Below are 22,852 nucleotides of genomic sequence, written 5' to 3'. Positions count from 1 at the left end.
AATAAGGAAAACAGTTAAAGTGAGACATTTCACTGGTTCTCACCTAATTAGACATCTGGAATAGTTTTAGGACTCCAGTTAACGTTATAGTAACATTAGAGAGAGGTTTAATTTAGTGTCAAGTGTCAAATTTCCATCAGCTTGTTCATCAGCTTTTATGTGACGAGGTAATAAACACAGAAATCATCAATGAGCCCCTGTCAGTTCATTGCTCCTCTGCACCATGCTCAGGCTTCATCATAGTGAGAGAGAGAGAGATAAATCTTTGGTGTGTAGGCTCAGTAGTGTGACAATTGGGCTTAATAAAGCAGTCATCTGTCGCCATCTAGTGGCACAGATTCCCAGGACCAAAAAATGATTGTTTGAAGCTGTTTTGTTGGCTTGTGTAACTAACTGTTTAATTCACCTTGGAAATAGTATTTTGACAAAACATATCCAGCTCAAGATCATCTCAATAGCAGTCAACTGTACATAATCATATTCATCAGAAGATGGACTGTAGGGCACTCTGGGTACAACCAACAAGTTACTGTCTGAAGACCGCAGAGGTCAGATGGGGGTGAGCAGGCCAAAAACACTGAGGAGCTGAGTTATGTAGTGCCTTAAGAACCAGTTCTCTGTTGAATGGGAAGCCAGTGAAGTGATTTAAGCATTGGAGTAACGTAATGATGAACTACAGCAGCTGAACTCTGTGTGAGTTGTAGTTTTCTTGTTAACTGTTTTGATAATCCAGTAAAAAGAGCACTGCAGTAATATAATCTGTGCAAAATGAACACATAAACCAGTTTCTCAGCATCGGTTTGTGATATAATTTTTTTTAACTTTCGATATATTTCTCAGGTGATGGAAATATATTCTTGTGATATTTATGTTATTTTCAAAATTATGTCAGCATCCAGGATGACACCCAGGTTTTAGACCTGCTCATTGACCTCTAGGTGGCGTGATAGAAAGTATGACATTACGTATTTCCTCATCCTGTTTTTAGGGCCAACAAGAAGGATTTTCGTTTTGCTCATGTTTAGCTGTAAGAAGTTTTGTGCACATCCAATAGTCTGTGTCCGTAGTGCATTTTTTGAGGGTGTCAATATAAGGTCATTGGGATAAAGAGAGATATAAAGCTGTGTGCTGTCTGCATATGAATGATATGTTATCATTCTTAATGATATTACTGTGTGGGATCCTCTAACACCCAGTAATGTAATAATTTCCTGAAAATGTAATAAAATGTCCTGACTCATATTGTAATAACATTTTTACCTATAATGTGATATTTCATTTTCAGTTTGATCTCTCCAAAATTATTACATCATCAGTTTTTAAAAAAAATGACCCACCTGAAGGGTATTACATTATTGGTGAAACTGTGTTTACAATATCAGTCACAACAGTTTTATTGGTCATTGGTACATTGGTCAAGTTATGACATTATCTGGTGTTATTATTACATTTAAGATCAGATTATGTGAAGATTTTATTACATTGTTAGGTAATATTACATTTTCAAGGAATCATTACATTATTGGGTGTTACATGGACTTTTAGCTTTTTTTTTAAAATTCATCTCACATGGACAAAAGGTCCTAAAAGTGCAATGGATGAAGTCACAGCAGCTACTAACCTTGACCTGATGATATGGCTGATAGCTCTGAAAAAAGCTTGATTGAGTGCTAAAAAGGATGAAAATATTACCAAAAAAATACAAATTAGATAAAATAAAAATAAAATATGTATACACTATATACAGTTTTTACTAATACAAATATTGTATGTATTGTATGCACAGGACAACTGAAATACACACATGGTGACAGCAGCCCTCTGACTCCACCTGCTGACTGAAACCTTGCCTGCAGAGTAAAAAAGTTGCCTCCACTCATTATTTCTTCCCCTCTGACCCACCCTGGTGCTGCTGGTCTGTCATTCTCCCTGACAATGTTACTTGGAGTCTGGGTGGCCTTGTTTGGTGTCTTTGCACCCAGTGACAAACCCAACCATTCTCCAGGAGATGAACATTTGATTCCAGTAGTCTGTTGTTCACTACAGCACCAAATAACAGGAAACCTGAGTTGTGACTCTGTTTGGAATCAGCACAATTTGCACAATCTATTCTTAATTTTTTTTACAACAAAGTGCTGTAAGATAGAAAACAGTAAAAAGGGAAGTCTGGCCCGCTGACTGCATAAAAACCCACAGCTTATTAAAGCAGACTCAGCGAAATCCAGGAACATCAACAAATGAGTTAACAGCACTACTGCAAAGTAATCACAACTAAGCTGTGCACTATTTAAGAGTTTGCTATTTAAATTCTCTCAAGCAAGTTGAACAATTTAACTGCACTTGTTGCAACTGCTGGAACAGTTAGCAACCAACATTTCACACAAAGTTGAAAATCAAATATTTTGCTTTCCATAAAAAGTTAGTTCAGTTGATGATCAAGTAAATCCAAATAAAATACATGTTAAAGCAACATAACTGAGATGTATCTATTTTTCTTTTTCTACAACGTTTGGAAAAATATTTTAAAGCAGAAAAGTCTCTGACTCAACTCAAACTTTATCCCAGAATCTTTATTTTTGTATCCCCACATAAAATGTTAAATGTAGCCTTCATAAATCTTTATGACAGATTATAAACACTGGTTAAAGAAGCATTCAGATATTTTTACTTAAGTATATTCAGCAATACTACAATATAATATGCTTTTAGAAGTAACAAATCTGCATTCTTACTTTACTTACGGAAGTAAAAGTGCATAAGTATTAACAGCAAAATTAACTATTTAATCAATTAAATCAAAAGTAAAATTACTAACGCCCCTTTCAGTGTTCACTACATTATTCTATGCATTTTACTGATGAGTCTCATTATAAATCAGCTACTGTGTGAATGGTGTTTTCATGCTATAGTTGATGGAGGCGGTTTAAATTTATTGGTAGTTTAATCTTATATAAATTGATCATTTTGTATATAAAACCTGAGTCACTGTCACAACTGAGTGAATAGTTTCATCTGAAATGTAATTATTAAAGTAACATACAAGGGAAATACTCAGAGAACTAGTGCCGTAAAAAGTACAGTGCTAGAGTGAGTGTACTTAGTTACATTTCACAATAAAAATCAAACTTAATTTTGAAATAAATTTCAAATACACAGGATACATTTTGACTGCTGCTCTGCTCTTTTGTGCAGAATACACTATAGAATATTTTCTCCTGTTAATGGTGCCATTTTGAATGCTTGCCTGTTTGAAGTACAGATGTATACTGAGGAAGTGAACTGAAACGAAAGTAAACATATATACCACATGCCTGTAAAATCCTCCTGTAAATGTGGCGCAGTGTCTGCCAGACAAGTAGTCATTCTGCAGTTCAGCGAAGGAAGCGGCAAGTGTAGTGAAAGGGACGCAGGTAAAGAAACAGGTGAAACAGTGAAGCCCCACAATGCTTCAGAATTCAAAAGGGGCTTTTGTGTCTCTGTCATGCTTTCGGTCTCCGCCCAGTCATAAGGTCAGAATGTGATCTGATGAGTCATCGCTCACTTTGACCCTTCACCATAATGTAATTTTATAGTTTGTGGCAGATTTAGTGATTCATGATGAGTCATTGTGTGTTGTACATGTCTGTTCAGGTCCAGAATACCCAGGGATTCCCACAACACACACACTCACACCCAAACGTGCACAGATACTGCACATGCAGGTATGCATACAGTCAGTTATATAACAAAAGCTGTTCTTCTACAGCATATTCAATAGGAATGCTGTAGCTCACATTGTGAAGCTAAAGCTTTCGTTTTAAAAATTTGGGTCCAACATTTCAATTTCAGTTTCCACTATACATATAGAAAACACATTTGTTCTTATATTGACCTTTTGTCTGTGTGGTTGCTATTATACAAAATAATTGAACCACCAGGCAACTTCAAAAGAACTCACTGCGTGGTTTGAATTTCAATTTTGTTTTCAACTGATAATACTGTATCTCACTTTTTATTGCATACACCAAGTGAAACTATTTCAGCCTCGACTCACACACACACTTCACAGTATAGTGAGCTGGATGAACTGACACTGTAGTGCAAAACTGGATGCCAGGAACTGTTAGTGTTTGCTCATTTTGCCAATGTTATTTCACCACTTACACTCCTCTTTTCATGTTTTCACTTGTGCGATCAGTGTTTTAGTTTTGCTCTTACTGCGAGAAACACTGAGGTGACACATTAGGATGCCAAGAAAAATATTTGGCTTTAATTCTGCTCTTTTCCTGCTTTGTACCTTATTACAGTAAAAGCTAAAACAAAAAGATTTAAAAATCCAATATGGAGAACATTCTCTATCAAAATAAAACACACACATGCATGATTACACATACAGCACATACAGTACAATAAAATCAAATGTATCAAATGTACGGATAGAAAAGTTTTACAGCCAGTTTAAAGTATTTTTTTCACAAGGGCACAGGGAAATATACTGCAGCTCGTTAAACAGTGACAATGTGTTAAATTAATTGACACTTAGATAAATATTTCTTCTCCAAATCCCAGAACAATCATAAAGATAAGGTTTATCACAGATTATGCAATCTCAGTTTCCTTTCCGAGGTTTTCCAGTCAGAGTGCACTCCAGTCATAAATAGGCAATCAGCAAAGTGTTGATGACTCGGGTTTCATTTTTGAAAAGTCCAGAAAAGTTAGCAGGGAGACACCCCAGAAAAACACTGATTACACAGAAAAAAAGTCCAGGATCGTTTCTGATTTTTGAAAGTATAATTACTTCCTTTCATATCTAAGGCTGCCAGTACAATATTTAGCTATATTTTCCATGTATTAGAATTTTGTTCCTGTACTGTTTTAAGCATCTGTTGTTTCAGATTTTCGTGTCAGTTACCGTAATGATGCCAAGTTGCACTGGTTTCATCTGACTGGTTTCCGGGTCAAAATGATTCAGATCTGCTAACTCCAATCATATCGACACATCTGCATTTAAACAGAAAAACGTGCCTCGTGCTTCCTGGCAGTGTCCAACACTGTTAGTCCACTTAGATGGCGGATTGCCTCAACTGACCTTTATTAAACAATCTTCACCTCTTCTGTCCTCTGTCTAGATAAGCAGACATGAAACAAAAGAAACTCTAAAGTAATTTGAAATCAATATTAATTCACAAATGGAATTTGAATGATGTACAGTGGTGTAGAGATTTGCTAAACTTTCATAATATACCTGAGATACTAAATTCCCTCAGCCTAAATACATAAAGCTTGGTGCAAATTTGTGGAACTGCTTTGTTTTCCCTTCGTCTCCAGGTCTTCCAGCCTGCTTTGTGCATTCCTTTCCTCCATTCATCTGCCTTATTATGGTTCAAACAGAGGTCTTGTTTTCACTGCGCCTTCAAAGCTGATTGTGATCAGCAGGCCAGATACATAATATGAATTTAGAATGAACCGTGGGTGTGAATGTGGCCTGTGTGGTTTGTTCTCCACAATCTTTCCATTCTTGCTTCAGGAACTGATATACAGTACTGACGCAGTATGCAGTGTTAAACTGGGACATGCAATTGTTGCACAGTGACTTATTCTTAGTTAAAAAATATTCAACAAGATAAATGCCTAAATCTAGTTAATGCTGCTTGAGATCCTGCACAGAAACTGCTTTCCAGTTGAAACACTCTTCATTTGCATGAATCCTAGTTACTTGCTCACGTGACTTGTAAAAATGTGCTGAGAGCAAAGCCTGAGCTTCCCAGTCTAACTGGTCACACGGTGTGAACAATGGGAGGTAAAACAAGCCTGGAGTTTCCCTCAGGCCTCCAGAACATCACGTTCAACTCGATGTTTGTTTTTAAAGGGATAGGTCACACAGCCTCACAAAGTCTCGCGGCCTTATCGAGGACTTGGAGTCCTTCCATTTTATCTGCAGAGGAATTGAATGAGTGATTTGATACTGGGTTATTAAAGGCACTGCGGCAGAATCAGGGGGAGTTTAATCCTCCACTCAATATAAAATCTATGGTGGCGTCATTCACTATGTTCAGAAATAGTTGGCAGGATGTTAAGTACAGTTAGAGTGTTAGAAAATGATAATGTTTTTACATAATATCAATTAGTCTATGCATGCACTGAACTGGAAAAAGACATTAGGCACAAATTACTTATTATAGTGTATTGCTTATCTCAGCTCCTCTGACATATCTTTAGCAACAAACACATCTTGACCATGTGGTCACCATCCACGGGTCTCAGGGGAAACTCCAGTGCAGGCCTGCTGGTGTGCTCTTGTGTTCATCATATCATTTTCATGCTGTGATAAACAACTGCAGTCACACTGCAATCATACTTGAAATTTTGGAGGAAACTCCTGTGCACACTGCACACTGCAGCCCCCCACCTGCAGGTCCTCCCACACACTCATACTCTGAGGGGCTGCTGAGCAACATTTCCTTTCGTTTAAGTGATTCAGCAGGGGCATGCTAAAGACGGTGCATCTTAAGGACTTTCCATGCAACTGTCCTTGACTAACAGAAAGTCTTTAATGTGATAAAACATGTGCAGCCATACAAGGGTGTAGGTTTAGTTTCAACACTGGGGGAGACACATGTGAAATGGGGGGTTTGGGGGGGGTGCTCCACCACAAATCTTTAAGCATCAAATACTTTCTGTTGAATTTTTATGCAGCAGACTGTGCCCATGTTCTACACATTGCGGGGGATGTGTCTACACCTACCTAACCTTATGATACATAGAGGCCTTTGCTTCAAGTTACTATGACCTCGGCTTCCCTTCTGTTAGGGTAAACATTAGATTTCTTGAAGCAGAGATGTGGTTTTAAGGCTGTTTTTGTCCAAATACTTTTGGCCAGGTTGATTTAAAAGTGCATAATTTTTATGAAATATTATACTTTGCATAATAACTGAGGAGAGTGTTTTCAAAGTAACTGCTGATTTCAAGTTTGAGGCGTGGACAGAAAGAAAAAGCATATTTGTTGGGGACATGTGTCATTAAATGAGTCCAAATACTTAAATACTGCAGAAATGTATATTTTAAGTGCAGCAAATGTAGTGTGCAAAATGACTTTGCTCTCTTGGTGACAAACTGAAGAGTGTATTTATATGCGTCTGAATAGAAATCCCCTTGGAGCCAGCAATCTGTATGCTGTGTTATTCTGAGTGACAGTTTTCTGGAAATCCCCCACCTAGTTGTTAGCTCCGCCCCGCCGCAGCCACACAGAGGGCATTAACAGACTGCTGCACAACTCTGCCAGTAGACAACCAAGTGCACCTCGTACTGAATAACAAACCATTATGGACCTCCACCGGACCAGTATATTGAACCAAATGGATTACAACCGGGAGTCTAAAGAAGGGAAGCCGGCTCAGTCGACAGAGGAGCGGCTCGACAGCGGTTTGGATTCGCTGAAGGAGGAGGAGTACCAGGCTGTGGCGGCCGAGATCCGTCGGCTCCAGGTGGAATGTGAGCCGCCGCAGCACAAACAAGCTCCCGCTGTAACCGGAGAGCTGCACGAATGGAAAACACAGATCACAGAAGATGGAGACACGTAAGTCGGACCAGGAATAACATTACAGACTTAAACACGGGGATATTTGTGCTTTTTTTTTCTGAGGTAACGTTATAGCCAGGCTTGCAGTATCGCCTGAGCAGGCCCAGCTCGGGTCCTGAAGGTAATTTGATCCCTTTCCTGTGGGGAATGTCTGCCTCTAGCTTGTCATTACAATGCACAGGCCTGGGCCTAACTCCGTCCGGGTTGGGGCTTATTTTAGCGTTACGACGTCTGAAAGTACACGGCTGCAATGTTAACAATAGGCAGAACGGGTGTCCGGTTTGATAATGGGTTTAGCTGCGGTCAGACACGGTGGTCTTGGACGTAAACAAAAGGCTATTATCAGGAGGGAATCTACTATGGCCGCGGGTCAGACTGGGAAAGTCCCGGGCGCGCGGCCAAGGAATCCGACCGCCGCGCGCTCCCGTGAAGCGAGAAGGAGGAAAAAACAAGAAAAAGTACCTTAAATTATACAAATGCACATCTGACGGGGCTGAGGGCGAAGCAGGCCCCTGGAGGACGTGTCTGCGGCTTAAAACCAGGGGGAATAACATTAAGTGTCACCCCAAATGTTATTCTTTTAATTAAAATAAGTTATCCCCCAAGAAATAATAATTTAAACTCAGAACAGTAATGTGGCTGTTCTCATGACACGTGCATGTATGCTGCGCCATTGCGTCAAAGTTTACAACAACGTGACTTTATTCATCAGAAGCGAGAGCAGCGGAACTGTCTCATATGAGGCAATGAAGCATGAAATCATGTTACAGTGATTGAACCAATGGTTTAAACAAGGAATATAAGAGCAGTCTCAGTGTGGGGCCTGGGGACGCCTGGGGGCCTCAACAGCATCTAAATGAGCTAATTTGTTTCATTTGTTGACATTATTTTACTGTAATGGCAGTCTGAAGACATTATCCCTATTACAGCCAGTGTAAAATTGGCTGCTATGTTACACTTGAATGTTTGGAGGCCTGTGTTGTGTAAAGTTTTTCTTTGACTAATGTTTTCTGATGGTAATAAAGTTGATTTTCATTTGAAGCATCTTCTTTTATATATCATTATTGTGTTTTCTCCTGTCGAGTTCACTGGCTTAAGTAAAACTACTCCATTTGTCCGCTTTTCTAGTATGTACTCTGCATTTAAAACTTGCTTTAAACTAGCTTTTCACTGTTCAAAGTACCAGTATTAGATGTAGATGGAAAAACCACAATCAGAGATATATGTATTTTAATTTACTTGCTTACAGTATGTTAAAATAGACTTGGTTGTGTTATTTGCATGTATCATAACAGGTTTTCTACCTTCCCTCTCTGTCTCTATAGGCTGCTCCACCTGGCCATCATCCACGAAGCCAAAGACTACATCAGATCGATGATAGACCTGTCCAAGTACTCAGACTTCCTCAACACACAAAATGACCAGAGACAGGTACTGAAAAGGATGTATAAAAGAATATATTGACAGCTCCCCGGTCTCATTTTTATCATCTTCCCCTCTCCTCTATGTTTGTCTCCACCTCTTCCTGTGAACTTGCTCTATCTAGATGACTTTTTATAGTAACTCACCTGTCTTCTCCTAATTTCTTCCTCTCCCAGACTCCTCTCCACCTAGCGGTAATAACGAACCAGGCCGACGTGTGCGAGCGCCTCCTGGTAAACGGCTGTGACCCCACGCTGGTGGACGACAACGGGGACACACCTCTTCACATCGCCTGTCGCCATGGAAACCTGCTGTGCTTCAGCGTCCTCACACAGAACTGTCAGCCAGAGCATCTACACACAGTGATGGCTGCCTGCAACTACCATGGTAAGAGTGTAGCATGAGAACAGAGTTTCTTTTTTTCCTGAACTGATGTGGTTTTGATCTTTTCCTGTTTGGACGAGCTGAGCTTTTACTTTTTATAACACATCTAATAAATGCTTCAGTTTTCATCTTCAAAACTATACTTGTTTACATGTGAGGGAACAAGAATGTTTGTATTCAGCAGTGGTGGACTAAATTATTATGTTTGAACATTATTAGAGTATTATGTTCTGTAGCAGTGGTGGTAATTTCCATTCTGTGGCGGCCCACCCTTGGTGCCTGGAGACAGACGAGACACTGACCAGTCTGCTGCTGGTCTTAAGTACTGTTTAAACAGAGGAATGGTGGGCACAAAAAGAGTAATTTCTACTGCCCATTATCCCTGAACACTGTGGTTAGGAGGAAGGAAACATTTAAGCAAGCGAGGGGAATGCCATAGCCATTCATGCCATCACGTCCTGACAAAAACCCATCTATTACATGGCACATAATGTTAGGTGCTAAGGCTCCAAATAGATTTAGACTTGTGCAGACATTTTTAAGCCTGAAGTATGGAATGGTTTACTGGTTTTCAGATTTCTTTGGGGACTAAATTTTTTTAAATAGTTTAATAGTTTTTTTTTAATTCAAATTAGCATGGCTACATCCAGGCAAATACTGTTGTTAGCTCCTAAATTTTAAATAATTTGGAGCTTTAAAGTGACATATGCTGGTCTGGTGTCAGTTGTTAAAGTCTGATGTTTTCTTGCAGGTCAGAACTGCCTTCACTTGGCCTCAGTTCAGGGTTTCCTGTCATTGGTTGAGAACATGGTGGATCTAGGAGCTGACATCAATGCAAAGGTAAACAGCACACATCATAGCTGTACATGAGAATACACACTTTATACACAGTATAGAATTAATCCTTCATTTTAAGACATTTTGAGGACCCACCAGTTGCTAATAAAATCTTGTGGTTCTCTGCCTGCCCTATAGGAGCAGCGTAACGGTCGCAGTGCACTGCACCTGGCCGTGGACCAGCAGAATCTCTCACTGGTCAAACTGCTGCTGAAGAAAGGAGCAGACCCCAACCTCCTGACCTCTGGAGGCCACACTCCCTTCCACCTCACCTACGGTCGCACCAATGACGATATCAGAAAAGAACTGTTCTCGCTGACCAATCCTGACCTGAGGGAGCTGCCTGACAGTGAATCAGACGACAGCGAGGAAGAGGAGGACGAGGAGTCTGATGAGGAGGTGAGTGTGTTAAAAGTGTGGAACTTCCACTGTAACATCAACGTTTCCTTTCTGGCTGGTGTATAACCGTCTTCTGTCCTCTTTGTGTTTGTAGGTGGGTTATGATGACATTCAGTGGAATGGACATTAGCAGGAAACAAGAGAGGGAGAGAGAGGAAGTTACAGAGGCAGGAGGCTGTGATGATGACGGTGAAGGACAAAAGAAACGGCTCGGCACGTCTACTACTTCCTGCTATGACGTCACATGAGCCCAACAGTGTGGGTGACACGGCGCGGGTGTGGCCGTTGATGAGACAGATGGACGGGCAGCTGCAAAGGAGAATCAGAGACTGATGGTGGAATATAACAATGAGTCCGCTCCAGGCTGCAGGAGAGCGGTCACGCTGAGATACATGACACATTATGATGGAATGATTTTGCTGTATAAAGAGAGGATTGCTTGTATTCTGTAGACACTGCAAATCATTTGTCACCCAAAAAAAAAACATCCATCCACACTGATGTACCAGCAAACAGCTCTGTTGTATGATATTGTAAATGCTGTGTATACAAAGATGTATTTTTTATGGAAGCTGTGAATGCGTACAGTTGAGCAGGTTGTATATGTCAGACAGCAAACAGTCCAGCACACTCCAGTTAAATTAAAGACACTCATATTTAACAGTAAAAAGCTGTGTGAGTATATTTGTGGGGACTGGGATGGGTGACATGAAGGGGCAACAGATGGCGTGTGATTGGAAAATTGCACTCAGTCCTGAATGGAGGTACTATGTTTGGAGAAAAAAATGCTTTCACACATGTACATTAGATGTAATTTTGGTAATATCACAAAAAACAAAGATGACACAGAGCCCAGCATATAATCAACAGCACCTGACAACATTACAAGGCTGCAATTATAGGAGAAATTGCTGCAACCACGTGTCCTCTGCTGCCGTCAGTATGTCTGTGCTTGTGTAAGTGCCTCCATCAAAGCATGACAGCCGAATTTCAGTTCTGACTGGTCACTTTTTATTTTCATATAATGCATGTCAGGGAGGAAAGGCCTGATAACAACTCGTTTCCACTGAATGAGGAACTAACAGTCAATTGAGCTTGCAACAGTTCCTCCTGCTGCGTTTGTATGTGTGTGTGTGTGCAGACGCAGTATGTGTGGAATGAGGCTGATTGCCCGGTTATCTAAATCAGGAAGTTTTTGGGAGGGTGAGGCCAAGGAGGAAGGGACAGGAAATTCCCAGGAACAGAACACTCAGCTGTTCGCGACGTTGCTGTTTCTCATTCCTCCAAAGAAGGGAATCTCCGCAGAACAACAGGATGCTTCAGTCAAGCACGGGGTGGCGGGGAGGAAGGGAGTTTTCCTTATTTCCAGTAAATAAATATAAAGCGTGGCTGTAAAATACTTGTGTAATTCTGTGATTGTACTGCAGATCAGATCAACGTCAATAAGCTTAGTATGCTGGCTTTGCGCACTGGGAATTTAAGCATACAATAGAGACGTAACTTTACAGTAGATGTAAATACAATGGATTGTACAGCTAAATACATATTTGAAATAACTGCGAGCCCATTTTTATTTTTGTCTAAATTCTTGTGTAGACAACACAAATACATTTTCCCAGTTTAACAGATATTTATAGCTGTAGACCAGTGATTCTCTACTTAAGGCCCTGTCGGCTGGCCCCTTGAACATTTTCTAATTCAAAATGAAAATAAACTAACACTGGTCGTTTATTTGTACTTAATAAAAAACGTGCCAGGGGCGATGTCTGGACTAAGCCCTGGATGTCCTCAAATCCCAGAAACCCCCTGCATACAGTAAACATCAAAAAGTTGAAAACAGGCAATTCATCTGTTACATATGCTGATAAATATGATAAAAGTCTGTGTATTAACTGGCCCTTGACTTCCTGTCATTTTGCAAAAGTGGTCCCCTGGCAAAGCTAAGTATCCCTCTGTACACTGTTCATGACTATTGAAGTAAAGCATGTTAAAGGAGCTATATATGTGAAATCTCTGGGGGTTTCCAACATATGTTGTACATAAGTCCTTTTACATCCAAATATGACACCAGCAGTAGAACTATTACTATCTCAGCTTATATAAATGTACTCATAAACTTTGTATAAATAGCACCTTTCAAGAGCAGAAGTGCTTCAAAAATGACAAAATGTAAATAAAAATGTATTTATGTATGTTGTTTCCTATTAAATACATAACAGTAAGCTGTATTATGCAAACATCTCATGGAAACAGGCACCTTATTACACAATTTTATGTGATGGTCACATGTCTGATTGATTATGGAGGACAAAAAAAGTATTATTAAATAAATAGCATTAATAAATAGAGTCTGTATTTATTAATGCTATTTATATAATACTGTATTTATTTTCGTATTTACTTATGTCTGTTACAGACATAAATAAATACGAAAATAAATTAAAGAACACATAAATGCTTAACTAAATACAGGAATAACGACATAAATGCATAGGTTTGGACTTCCTACATCAACATACAGACAGAAATATAGATATAATTATACAAAAATGTAGAAATAAATTAGATATTTACTTATTTATATCCTGTTTATCAGTTTATTTCCATATTTATTGCATTTATTTTTTATTTTTGTATTTTTATTTATTCCTGTTCTTACATATGCAACTATTTATTTGTGTTTTCTAAATTAATTTATTCTGTTTTTATTTATACATTTATTTTTGTACTGATTTATTCCTGTATTTATAATCCTTTATTTATTTACATAATAATTCATTTATTTATTGATGCTTGTCAGTTTTCATCCTCCATATATCATCACCTACTTAAACTTGACATACAACTCGTGGAGGCAATATGCACATGCAAAGACAAGGAAACAGGGAAACGTAAGTGTTCGATAAAAAGTGTTGTGTTTAATGCAGTACTGTACAGCAATGTCAGCAGAGGGGATGAAGATCAAGACAGAAGGGCGAGAATGAAATGTGACTTCCCGTTGACGTTGACCTGAGCAGACCTTAACAGGGGTGTGACAATGATGACTGTCGTAATGGGAGAATTCCCACAGCTGTTCCCTGGGTTATCACAAAGTACATCAGAGCAAAAACATCAATGTGGAACTAGAGACAGCGGAGAAGGGAGACTTTAAAGCAGATTTAAAAAATAAGAGATACACGTTGTGGCAGCCCTGAGTAAAGATTGGTGACTCCAGAAGCTACAGGACCACCAGGTAGAGGTATTAAGAGGTATTGTGCTGTAGTCCGTAGTGTTACCACACCCCTGTCTTCCAATCTACTCACGTCACACTCATCAACTGAAGTCATTTAGGGCTAAGCTCCACTGAGAGAGAAGAGCATATCAGACTGATGTGTCATGGTGGACTGATTTGAATGTCCAGCATCTTTCCAGGCTGTGTGACATTTGGCAGCTGCCTGCAGTGAGGATGTCTCAGTGTGGCTAGAGGGAAAATGCAAGAGGGGTCGACATGTGGATAACATTGTGTCCAGTCATGACCAGAAGGGATGGAGGAGGGGCAAATGCCAGTGTAGATGGGTAACTACCCACCTGGTAAGAAGGGCCATATTGTTCTTTACTGTTCATCTTTGTGTTCATCTCTACCTCGCTGTGTAGTGCCACCTCCTCTGAACAAGATGATACCAACTCCTCCTTTATCTTCTCTCTAGGCAAGACCTTTGTGTGGAGGAGTCGGGGTTTTCTGGTGTTACAGTTCATCCTTTTCAGAATCGGCAGCAAAATGGTTGCCAACTTTCCTCACTCTCTCTCAGACAAAGCCACCAGGTGGACATCAATCTCAGACTCTGACAGAATCCTGGAACACAAACACAAGTAAACGGTCGTCATTTTTGTTCTGCCAGGCTTTGTAAGCCCTGCGCGCGCGCACACACACACACACACATACACACATACACACACACACACACACACACACACACACACACACAGACATGTCGAAAACACACTGAACCTTGTAAGCCCTTACTTTGATCTTATCCCTGGTTTTAGTTTTCGGGAATTTCCATTACGACACCCGTCTGTTTTTATCTATTCTTAAAAATAACTCTGATTCATTATCGACAAAGCCAGCACATTACCATGTTTTAGTAATTTAGCGTTTTTTTTGTGTCAGCACAAAGATGCATGACTGAAATGCAGGAGCAATGGTGTCTGTTAAGTGCGGCACGTTTAGCTGAACAGCAAATACTAATTTTCTTTTTTTTTGTTGTTGTTGTTGGTAAAATGTGTCCAAGGCGTTTGACTAAATCTGTTTGCCTTTTCCAGCAATGCCCTGCTTCCCTTTTATTCCCGAAAACCCATTCACAGCAGCAGCTGGGCAGTGAAAAAAGTTCTTAATTATCTGTGGCTAGTATAATAATTCCTATTCATGGATCTCTTTGTGTCAGGAAAATACTCACTTGAATTTAGGTTCTTTTGTAGTAATAACTCCCACCTCCAGCTCTGAGGGCTTGAAGTCGATGGACAGAACGGTTGACAGACACGAGATAGCCGTCTGGATTAAGTAGAGAGGGAGTTGTTGAGCAGCATGAAAGGAAGGAGAGGAGAGGTAAGGAAATCAAACATTGCATCTAAGAAATAGAAATAGATGCCTTTGGAAACAGGACCCCACAGTGTCAAATAATCTAGAATTGTATACACTGCAGGCCAAAAGTTTGGACACACCTTCTCACTCAATGCGTTTTCTTTATTTTCATAACTATTTACATTGTAGATTCTCACTGAAGGCATCAAAACTATGAATGAACACATGTGGAGTTATGTACTTAACAAAAAAAGGTGAAATAACTGAAAACATGTTTTATATTCTAGTTTCTTCAAAATAGCCACCCTTTGCTCTGATTACTGCTTTGCACACTCTTGGCATTCTCTCCATGAGCTTCAAGAGGTAGTCACCTGAAATGGTTTTCCAACAGTCTTGAAGGAGTTCCCAGAGGTGTTTAGCACTTGTTGGCCCCTTTGCCTTCACTCTGCGGTCTAGCTCACCCCAAACCATCTCGATTGGGTTCAGGTCCGGTGACTGTGGAGGCCAGGTCATCTGCCGCAGCACTCCATCACTCTCCTTCTTGGTCAAATAGCCCTTACACAGCCTGGAGGTGTGTTTGGGGTCATTGTCCTGTTGAAAAATAAATGATTGTCCAACTAAACGCAAACCGGACGGGATGGCATGTCGCTGCAGGATGCTGTGGTAGCCATGCTGGTTCAGTGTGCCTTCAATTTTGAATAAATCCCCAACAGTGTCACCAGCAAAACACCCCCACACCGTCACACCTCCTCCTCCATGCTTCACAGTGGGAACCAGGCATGTGGAATCCATCCGTTCACCTTTTCTGCGTCTCACAAAGACACGGCGGTTGGAACCAAAGATCTCAAATTTGGACTCATCAGACCAAAGCACAGATTTCCACTGGTCTAATGTCCATTCCTTGTGTTTCTTGGCCCAAACAAATCTCTTCTGCTTGTTGCCTCCCCTTAGCAGTGGTTTCCTAGCAGCTATTTGACCATGAAGGCCTGATTGGCGCAGTCTCCTCTTAACAGTTGTTCTAGAGATGGGTCTGCTGCTAGAACTCTGTGTGGCATTCATCTGGTCTCTGATCTGAGCTGCTGTTAACTTGCGATTTCTGAGGCTGGTGACTCGGATGAACTTATCCTCAGAAGCAGAGGTGACTCTTGGTCTTCCTTTCCTGGGTCGGTCCTCATGTGTGCCAGTTTCGTTGTAGCGCTTGATGGTTTTTGCGACTCCACTTGGGGACACATTTCAAGTTTTTGCAATTTTCCGGACTGACTGACCTTCATTTCTTAAAGTAATGATGGCCACTTGTTTTTTCTTTAGTTAGCTGATTGGTTCTTGCCATAATATGAATTTTAACAGTTGTCCAATAGGGCTGTCGGCTGTGTATTAACCTGACTTCTGCACAACACAACTGATGGTCCCAACCCCATTGATAAAGCAAGAAATTCCACTAATTAACCCTGATAAGGCACACCTGTGAAGTGGAAACCATTTCAGGTGACTACCTCTTGAAGCTCATGGAGAGAATGCCAAGAGTGTGCAAAGCAGTAATCAGAGCAAAGGGTGGCTATTTTGAAGAAACTAGAATATAAAACATGTTTTCAGTTATTTCACCTTTTTTTGTTAAGTACATAACTCCACATGTGTTCATTCATAGTTTTGATGCCTTCAGTGAGAATCTACAATGTAAATAGTTATGAAAATAAAGAAAACGCATTGAATGAGAAGGTGTGTCCAAACTTTTGGCCTGTACTGTACATACATATATATATACATATATATATATACATATATACATATATACACATATACATATATATATATATATATATATATGTATACACACACACACATTATATACACACACATTATATATATATATATATATATATATATATATATATATAGATAGATAGATAGATAGATAGATAGATAGATAGATAGATAGAGAGAGAGAGAGAGAGAGAGAGAGAGAGTTGGTAATTGATTAACTGGTCTAAGTAATTTTTTATGTAAAAAAGTCAAAGTTCTCTGATGCCAGCTTCTTAAAGGGCCAGTGTGTAAAATGGGTTGAAAACAGTGACATCAGTGGTCAAATTCTAGATTGCAGGGCTCACTCGCTCACCCCTCCCGTCGGGTAAATGACAGTGGCCTCGTAGGGACAAACAGCCTTGCGCATGAGTTTTTCAGGAGTAGGTCTATCTAGTGACGAGGTGAATATTTATTTAGAAATCTAAACCATGTTACGATATTGTAATGAATCACTCACGAGCAGGAGACCAGAGGAGCGTTCGGGAAAAAGGCCAGCTTATTTGAGCACTCCAAAAACTCCGGTAACACTCCAGGGGGTAAAAGACTCCGTCCCAAACTCTGACTCTTCTGGCATAACAGACATGCTTCATACACATATACTCGTTTTTCCATACTGAGTGGGGACCCCCCCCCCCTCTCTGCTCTGCCAATTTCCAGCCCGCACACTGACTGACAGCGTAGCCTGTAAACAGAGCTCAGCTGTTTATTTAGCCTAGCAATATGTCCGGACTATAGTAGCTGCAATGGACGACTTTGAACGCGATTTTGAAGAGTTTCTTGTAGCGGACACAGACCCAGAGCTGTACCTGTTTGAGCCGGAGCATACAGATGAGGAACTCCATGTGTTTGATGCTGAGCGGGCGAGAAGAGAGACTGAATGCACAGAATGGGATTCGGTGCTACTGCTGCCATTGTTGGGGAGATATATCATCAGGAGGAAAAGCGCCGCAGAGAGTGCATCACAAGGAGTGAAGTTGCGTCTTCTTTTCCACGCAGATGACGGTTCAGGTTCATTCTCTCCTGTTGCATGGTAAGTGTGGTCCATTCGCAAACTTTATAACTAAAAAAACTTTTCACTATTCTCTATCGACGAACTACTAACACTCTCTGCTCTGCTGTTTCCTCCTCCTTCTTCCTTCCTTCCGCTGTCTTCGTTCGTTTATTTATACACGCGAAACGCGTTCTCTGGCTGGCTGGAGCTATAATATATATATATACATGTAAAAGATAATTATAAGGCTACGAAAACCAAACAAATTTTATTTCATAGCGATTATACACTTGTATAAACATATTAATGGAGAGAATATTCAGATTCAGATTGACAATAAACCATGCCAAATATTACACACTGGCCCTTTAAGTGTGAATATTTTCTGGTTTATTTACTCCTCTATGACAGGAAACTGATTTGGTTTGGGTTGTGGACAAAACAAAACATTTGAGGACAACATTTTGGGGTTTGAGAAAACACTGATTGGCATGTTTCACCATTTTCTGACATCTTACAAACCAAAAGACTAAAGAGGAACAGCTGTGTTTAACATCTTTTGACATTTTAACAGAAGTATTTTCTAAAAAACAATAAATATAATCACGGCACATATGCCTGTCCGCACGCTCTCCTTGACCACCAACAAACACTGACTGAGGAAAGGTCATTGCAAAATGTGGATGTGACATTACATGTCAATCTATGTGACAAACTCCACTTTGCTCTGCTTGCTTTGGCTACTAAGCAAGGGGAGTGCATTAATATCTGGACAATGTAAACTGATGAAACAGAATATCTAAAAATTAAACTATCAGTTCTAATGACAACAATATCAGGTTGTGGTCATGTTGTGCCTGATTTGTATAACTCCATCCATAGCTCACATATTGAATCATTGACAGGAGAAACCCCTTCAGTAAAACATTCTAGTATAGTGACACAGTTGTGAAAGTCCCTGACATTTTCTGACACCCAAAGAACTCCCTGGCTCCCCTTGGCTGAGAAATTCCAAAACAGTTCCATGACATTCCAGAAACCTGAATATACCAGGGTCCAATAATAAGCACGGAAAAAGTAAACAGTGTGTGTGTGTATGTTTATGTATATACACACAGTATGTGTATGTGTGTGTGTGTGTGTGTGTGTGTGTGTGTGTGTGTGTACATGTGCATTACCTCTATGGTCTGCTCAAAGGTCCAATCCAGTTTCTTCTTGACTTTCTTCTCCAGGAAGCTTGTGGCCTCAGTCTGTTTGACTCCGGCTGCTGTGGCCTTAAAGCCACAGTAATAGCCGGCTGGGTCACATTTATACAGCTGCGGACCCAACTCTTCATCCATTCCAATCACTATCATACCTAGAGGAAGGAGGCAAGGCAGAGGGAAATTAAGACATGGCAGAGGACGCAATGCCATCTATTTCAAGATCTGATTTATTATACATTGATTTAAAAATTATACTTTACTTTTGTCAAGAAATTTGAAGTCATTGTTAGATTTAAAGTGGCTTTTAATTGCCTTGTGCAAGAACTTGAGGACTAGACCATTATCAGTTTTCAAAGGTGTAAACTGGAGCTGTAAAAAGGGGCATTTTTAGGATTTCACCTTAGGGTGGCCTTAGCCTCCCAAACAAGCTAACACAAAGCTAAAAAAAAACTGTTAATGCTGGAAATGGACAGAAAGACTGCACTTTACTAGGGGACTCTAACAGTTGGAGAAGCAAGTCTTGAGGGAGGAACAGTTAACAGTATTGTTTATTTATTCATGTGTAACTAATAGGTATAGCCACACATTGGGATTCAGTAATCAGGTCATATCTCTGTGCACAATAAAGTCCCTTGAAACATCAACATCCGAACATCCTTTAGTCTGCTATGCCCTGCTGAGGGTGTATCTAACAAAACTAATATTCAATGAGAAACAATCAACAAAATTAGACATACCATAAGTATCTCTTCATGACAATTTACTTTGTTAACCCCTATTATAGCCTAAATCTACCCATGACTGCAAATATTTTGAGCTGATTTTCAATATAAAGCCGTCATGAAAACCCTCTGAAACAGCTTTCAATGTAGATGAAATACATCACACAATAATGCTAAAATCAAAACATTCACCTGCTCTGGTCTGGAGAAACACGCAGTTTATTATTTTGGAAGTGGATGACAGTAAGTGCTTTCAAATATTTCTAGCAGGTCAAGTTTGGTTAAAACTCTATAGAACATAAACAATCATTAAGGATGTGTTTTTTGTACACAAAAACACATGTGCACACTACTCACAGCAGCCAAGTGGCCTCATCTCAGCATTCTGTGTGTAGACTTGGGAGATGTCTGCAATACGTTTGCACAACATGTCCACAGGGATCTCATAACCATACTTATACATCCAGTTGGCTGCTTCATACCGTGCTCTCTGCACCTGAGACCTGCTATCAGCTGGAGGGGAAGAGGTAGAAAAAGCATTTCACACAGATGAATCTGAGTCTGGACAAATACATGAATGAACTAACATAATAACTTCTTTTTTCATTATAGTGAAAGAAAATGATAAGCTTCAGGTAGACTCTGGGCTGCTCTAGCCAGCTTTGGAATACTGAAAATGTATATGAGATGCAGCTTATCATTTTGGTTTTCTGTTTTGCTAGCAACAATGGATTTGCGTCATGTCTTATAGCTTTTTAAAAACTGGGTAGGTGGTCTTTCTGACTAGTTCAATGGTGTTCATTATGTCTTTAGTTTCTGATAATGACTTTAGTTGTTCTTTTATCTCAGACATGTTAGGATGTTACATACCTTGACATGTTTCGGCGGAAACTTCCGCTTTCCTCAGAAGTGTCCCTGTCAGAAGTGTTCCACTTCTGAGAAAGGCGGAAGTTTCCGCCGAAACATGTAAAGGTATGTAACATCCTAACATGTCTGAGATAAAAGAACAACTAAAGTCATGGTCTTTCTGACTATTATTGTGTAATGCTCTGCTGCAACTAGAGCTAGCATTTGACAGATATTGCACTCTCTTGTTTTTTTCTCCCGCTCTGCAGTAACAGCCAGTAATTTTGACAATTATTTTTACAGAAACATTTCAAATTTCTGGGTATTCACTACATGGGCAAGATGTTGCTTACCAGTCATGCCGGTCATAACACAGCCAATGTTCTCTGTAATTCTGTACAGATGTGTGACTGTCGCAGCATCCAACAGCTTGTCCTGAGTAAAACACAAGACGAGGACATTACCAACAGAGAGATATACACCACATACTCCTCCAGCAATGCAACAACCATAATGACAGCTGTGGAATTTGACCACATGCTTTGTAAAGACACAGAAACACAAACTTCTGTGTGTGTTTATAATGTGTCAGTGTATACTGACCGGGACTTTCTTTTGTGTGACGACCACAACACAGTCCTTCCCTCTGACCGCTACAGAGGTCAGCCCTCCCTGGTTGATGGCTTTGAAGGCATACTCTGACGACAGACACAAGGGAACATGTTCATGAGCTACAAGTGTTCAGACTTTTCACCACTGTTGGCAAACTATCTTTGAAACATTTTAGTATTTTAGTGTCACCGTTTTTTGTTTTAAGGTTTGAAACTGGTCTGCAGCTAACATTTAATACATAATAATAATATAATGGCTCGTTAAAGAAAATGGCTGATAAAAAAAAAGTGAGAATAAGGGTGAGCAGTGCGCTACAGCAGCTAAATACCAAATTTATTTAACCCCTAATAAAAATATGTATCACAACATTGCCTTTTGATAGCATTGCACAGCTAAATTAAGCTAGCTACGAAGCTAGCACAAATGTAACAAAACGAACCGTCTCCTCAATTTATTACTGTACGCCTATAAAAAATTATATACCAAACATTAATTGCCGTCATTATGACTCTACCCTGCTGCACTAAAATAATTTCTTTTCTAAATGCCACTGAACTATGAATGGGCTAGATAGAAGCTACTAGCTAATGTTAGCCTGTTGGCTAGTAGTGATGACAGAGCAGGTTGAGTGTTGTTCTTTTCTTTCACGACTTACCGACTTGGTAGAGTCTTCCCTCCGGAGAGAAGATGGTGATATGACGGTCAAACCCTGCACTTGACCCCCGGGACATGACGGCTGGAAATAACCAATATAAACAGTTTTAGACTGAAATTGAAACTAAACTGAGAGACAACAGAGCCAAAACATGGCAAACATCTACACCGGATGTGATCTGTCCGATTGGAGGCTTCAATATCCGGGTCAGCTTTGTAGTTCACATGTGTCACACTGCAACCCTGCTGCTGCTTTGCGATGCTGCTCATGAGTATTACTAAATCTGATAGTCAGATGTCGTTTTCCCATGGCTCAAAGTTAACGGGGAATTTTTCAACTCCCATTTTCAAGTTTATACATGTACTGTGTGTTGCAGTACCCATACAACCATACTATATAATATGCCAATAAAAGATTTAGTATGTCCCAATACATAGTATGTCAAATGCACGATTTTGTAGTATGCAAGCCAGCATGCTTTTCTGGCTATTCTGACCCACAATCCTCTGCAGCTTAAGATACCTCACATCAACTGTCAGAGGTCACAATGATGGATGACAGCCTGTTCAGGTGACTGATGACCAGTTGATAAGTAATAATAGGATATTAATTGTTTAACTGAATAATATAATCAAATATAACAACAAATATATATAACAACAAAAGAGCATAAGTATTAAATAAAAGTGACAGAGAAATGTAGAGCCTTTTACTATCATGAATATGTGTTAGAAACTACAGTGTATGCAGTTATTACTTATGGTAAAATAACAACATCAGAGCTGTCAGGGGTGACCTCTGACTCTGGTGAGCTCAGTGAGAGGCATCTTGTTTTATCTCCATAGTAACGGATATATGAG

At 39.9% G+C, this 22,852-nt stretch overlaps 2 protein-coding genes across 2 annotated transcripts; one reads left to right on the top strand and one right to left on the bottom strand.

Annotated features, from left to right (window-relative positions):
• Nucleotides 1-7,218: 7,218 nt before the first annotated feature.
• Nucleotides 7,219-11,270, top strand: nfkbiab (nuclear factor of kappa light polypeptide gene enhancer in B-cells inhibitor, alpha b). Its single transcript, XM_049595561.1, has 6 exons — nt 7,219-7,555; nt 8,884-8,989; nt 9,157-9,367; nt 10,116-10,204; nt 10,340-10,600; nt 10,695-11,270. The coding sequence occupies exons 1-6, from the start codon at nt 7,302-7,304 to the stop codon at nt 10,728-10,730; spliced, it is 957 nt and encodes a 318-aa protein (XP_049451518.1). The 5' UTR covers nt 7,219-7,301; the 3' UTR covers nt 10,731-11,270.
• A 2,226-nt stretch (nt 11,271-13,496) lies between these two features.
• Nucleotides 13,497-22,170, bottom strand: psma6a (proteasome 20S subunit alpha 6a). The gene is made up of 7 exons (XM_049595562.1): nt 21,993-22,170; nt 21,329-21,423; nt 21,079-21,160; nt 20,237-20,392; nt 19,131-19,309; nt 15,037-15,131; nt 13,497-14,432 (listed from the first exon to the last, which is right to left on the bottom strand). Exons 1-7 carry the CDS (start codon nt 22,066-22,068, stop codon nt 14,375-14,377), a joined length of 741 nt encoding a protein of 246 aa, XP_049451519.1. The 5' UTR covers nt 22,069-22,170; the 3' UTR covers nt 13,497-14,374.
• Nucleotides 22,171-22,852: the final 682 nt, after the last annotated feature.

The sequence above is a fragment of the Epinephelus fuscoguttatus genome, linkage group LG14 (genome assembly GCF_011397635.1).
Source record: "Epinephelus fuscoguttatus linkage group LG14, E.fuscoguttatus.final_Chr_v1".
Lineage (NCBI taxonomy): Eukaryota > Metazoa > Chordata > Actinopteri > Perciformes > Serranidae > Epinephelus > Epinephelus fuscoguttatus.
This window is presented reverse-complemented; position numbering and strand designations above follow the sequence as displayed.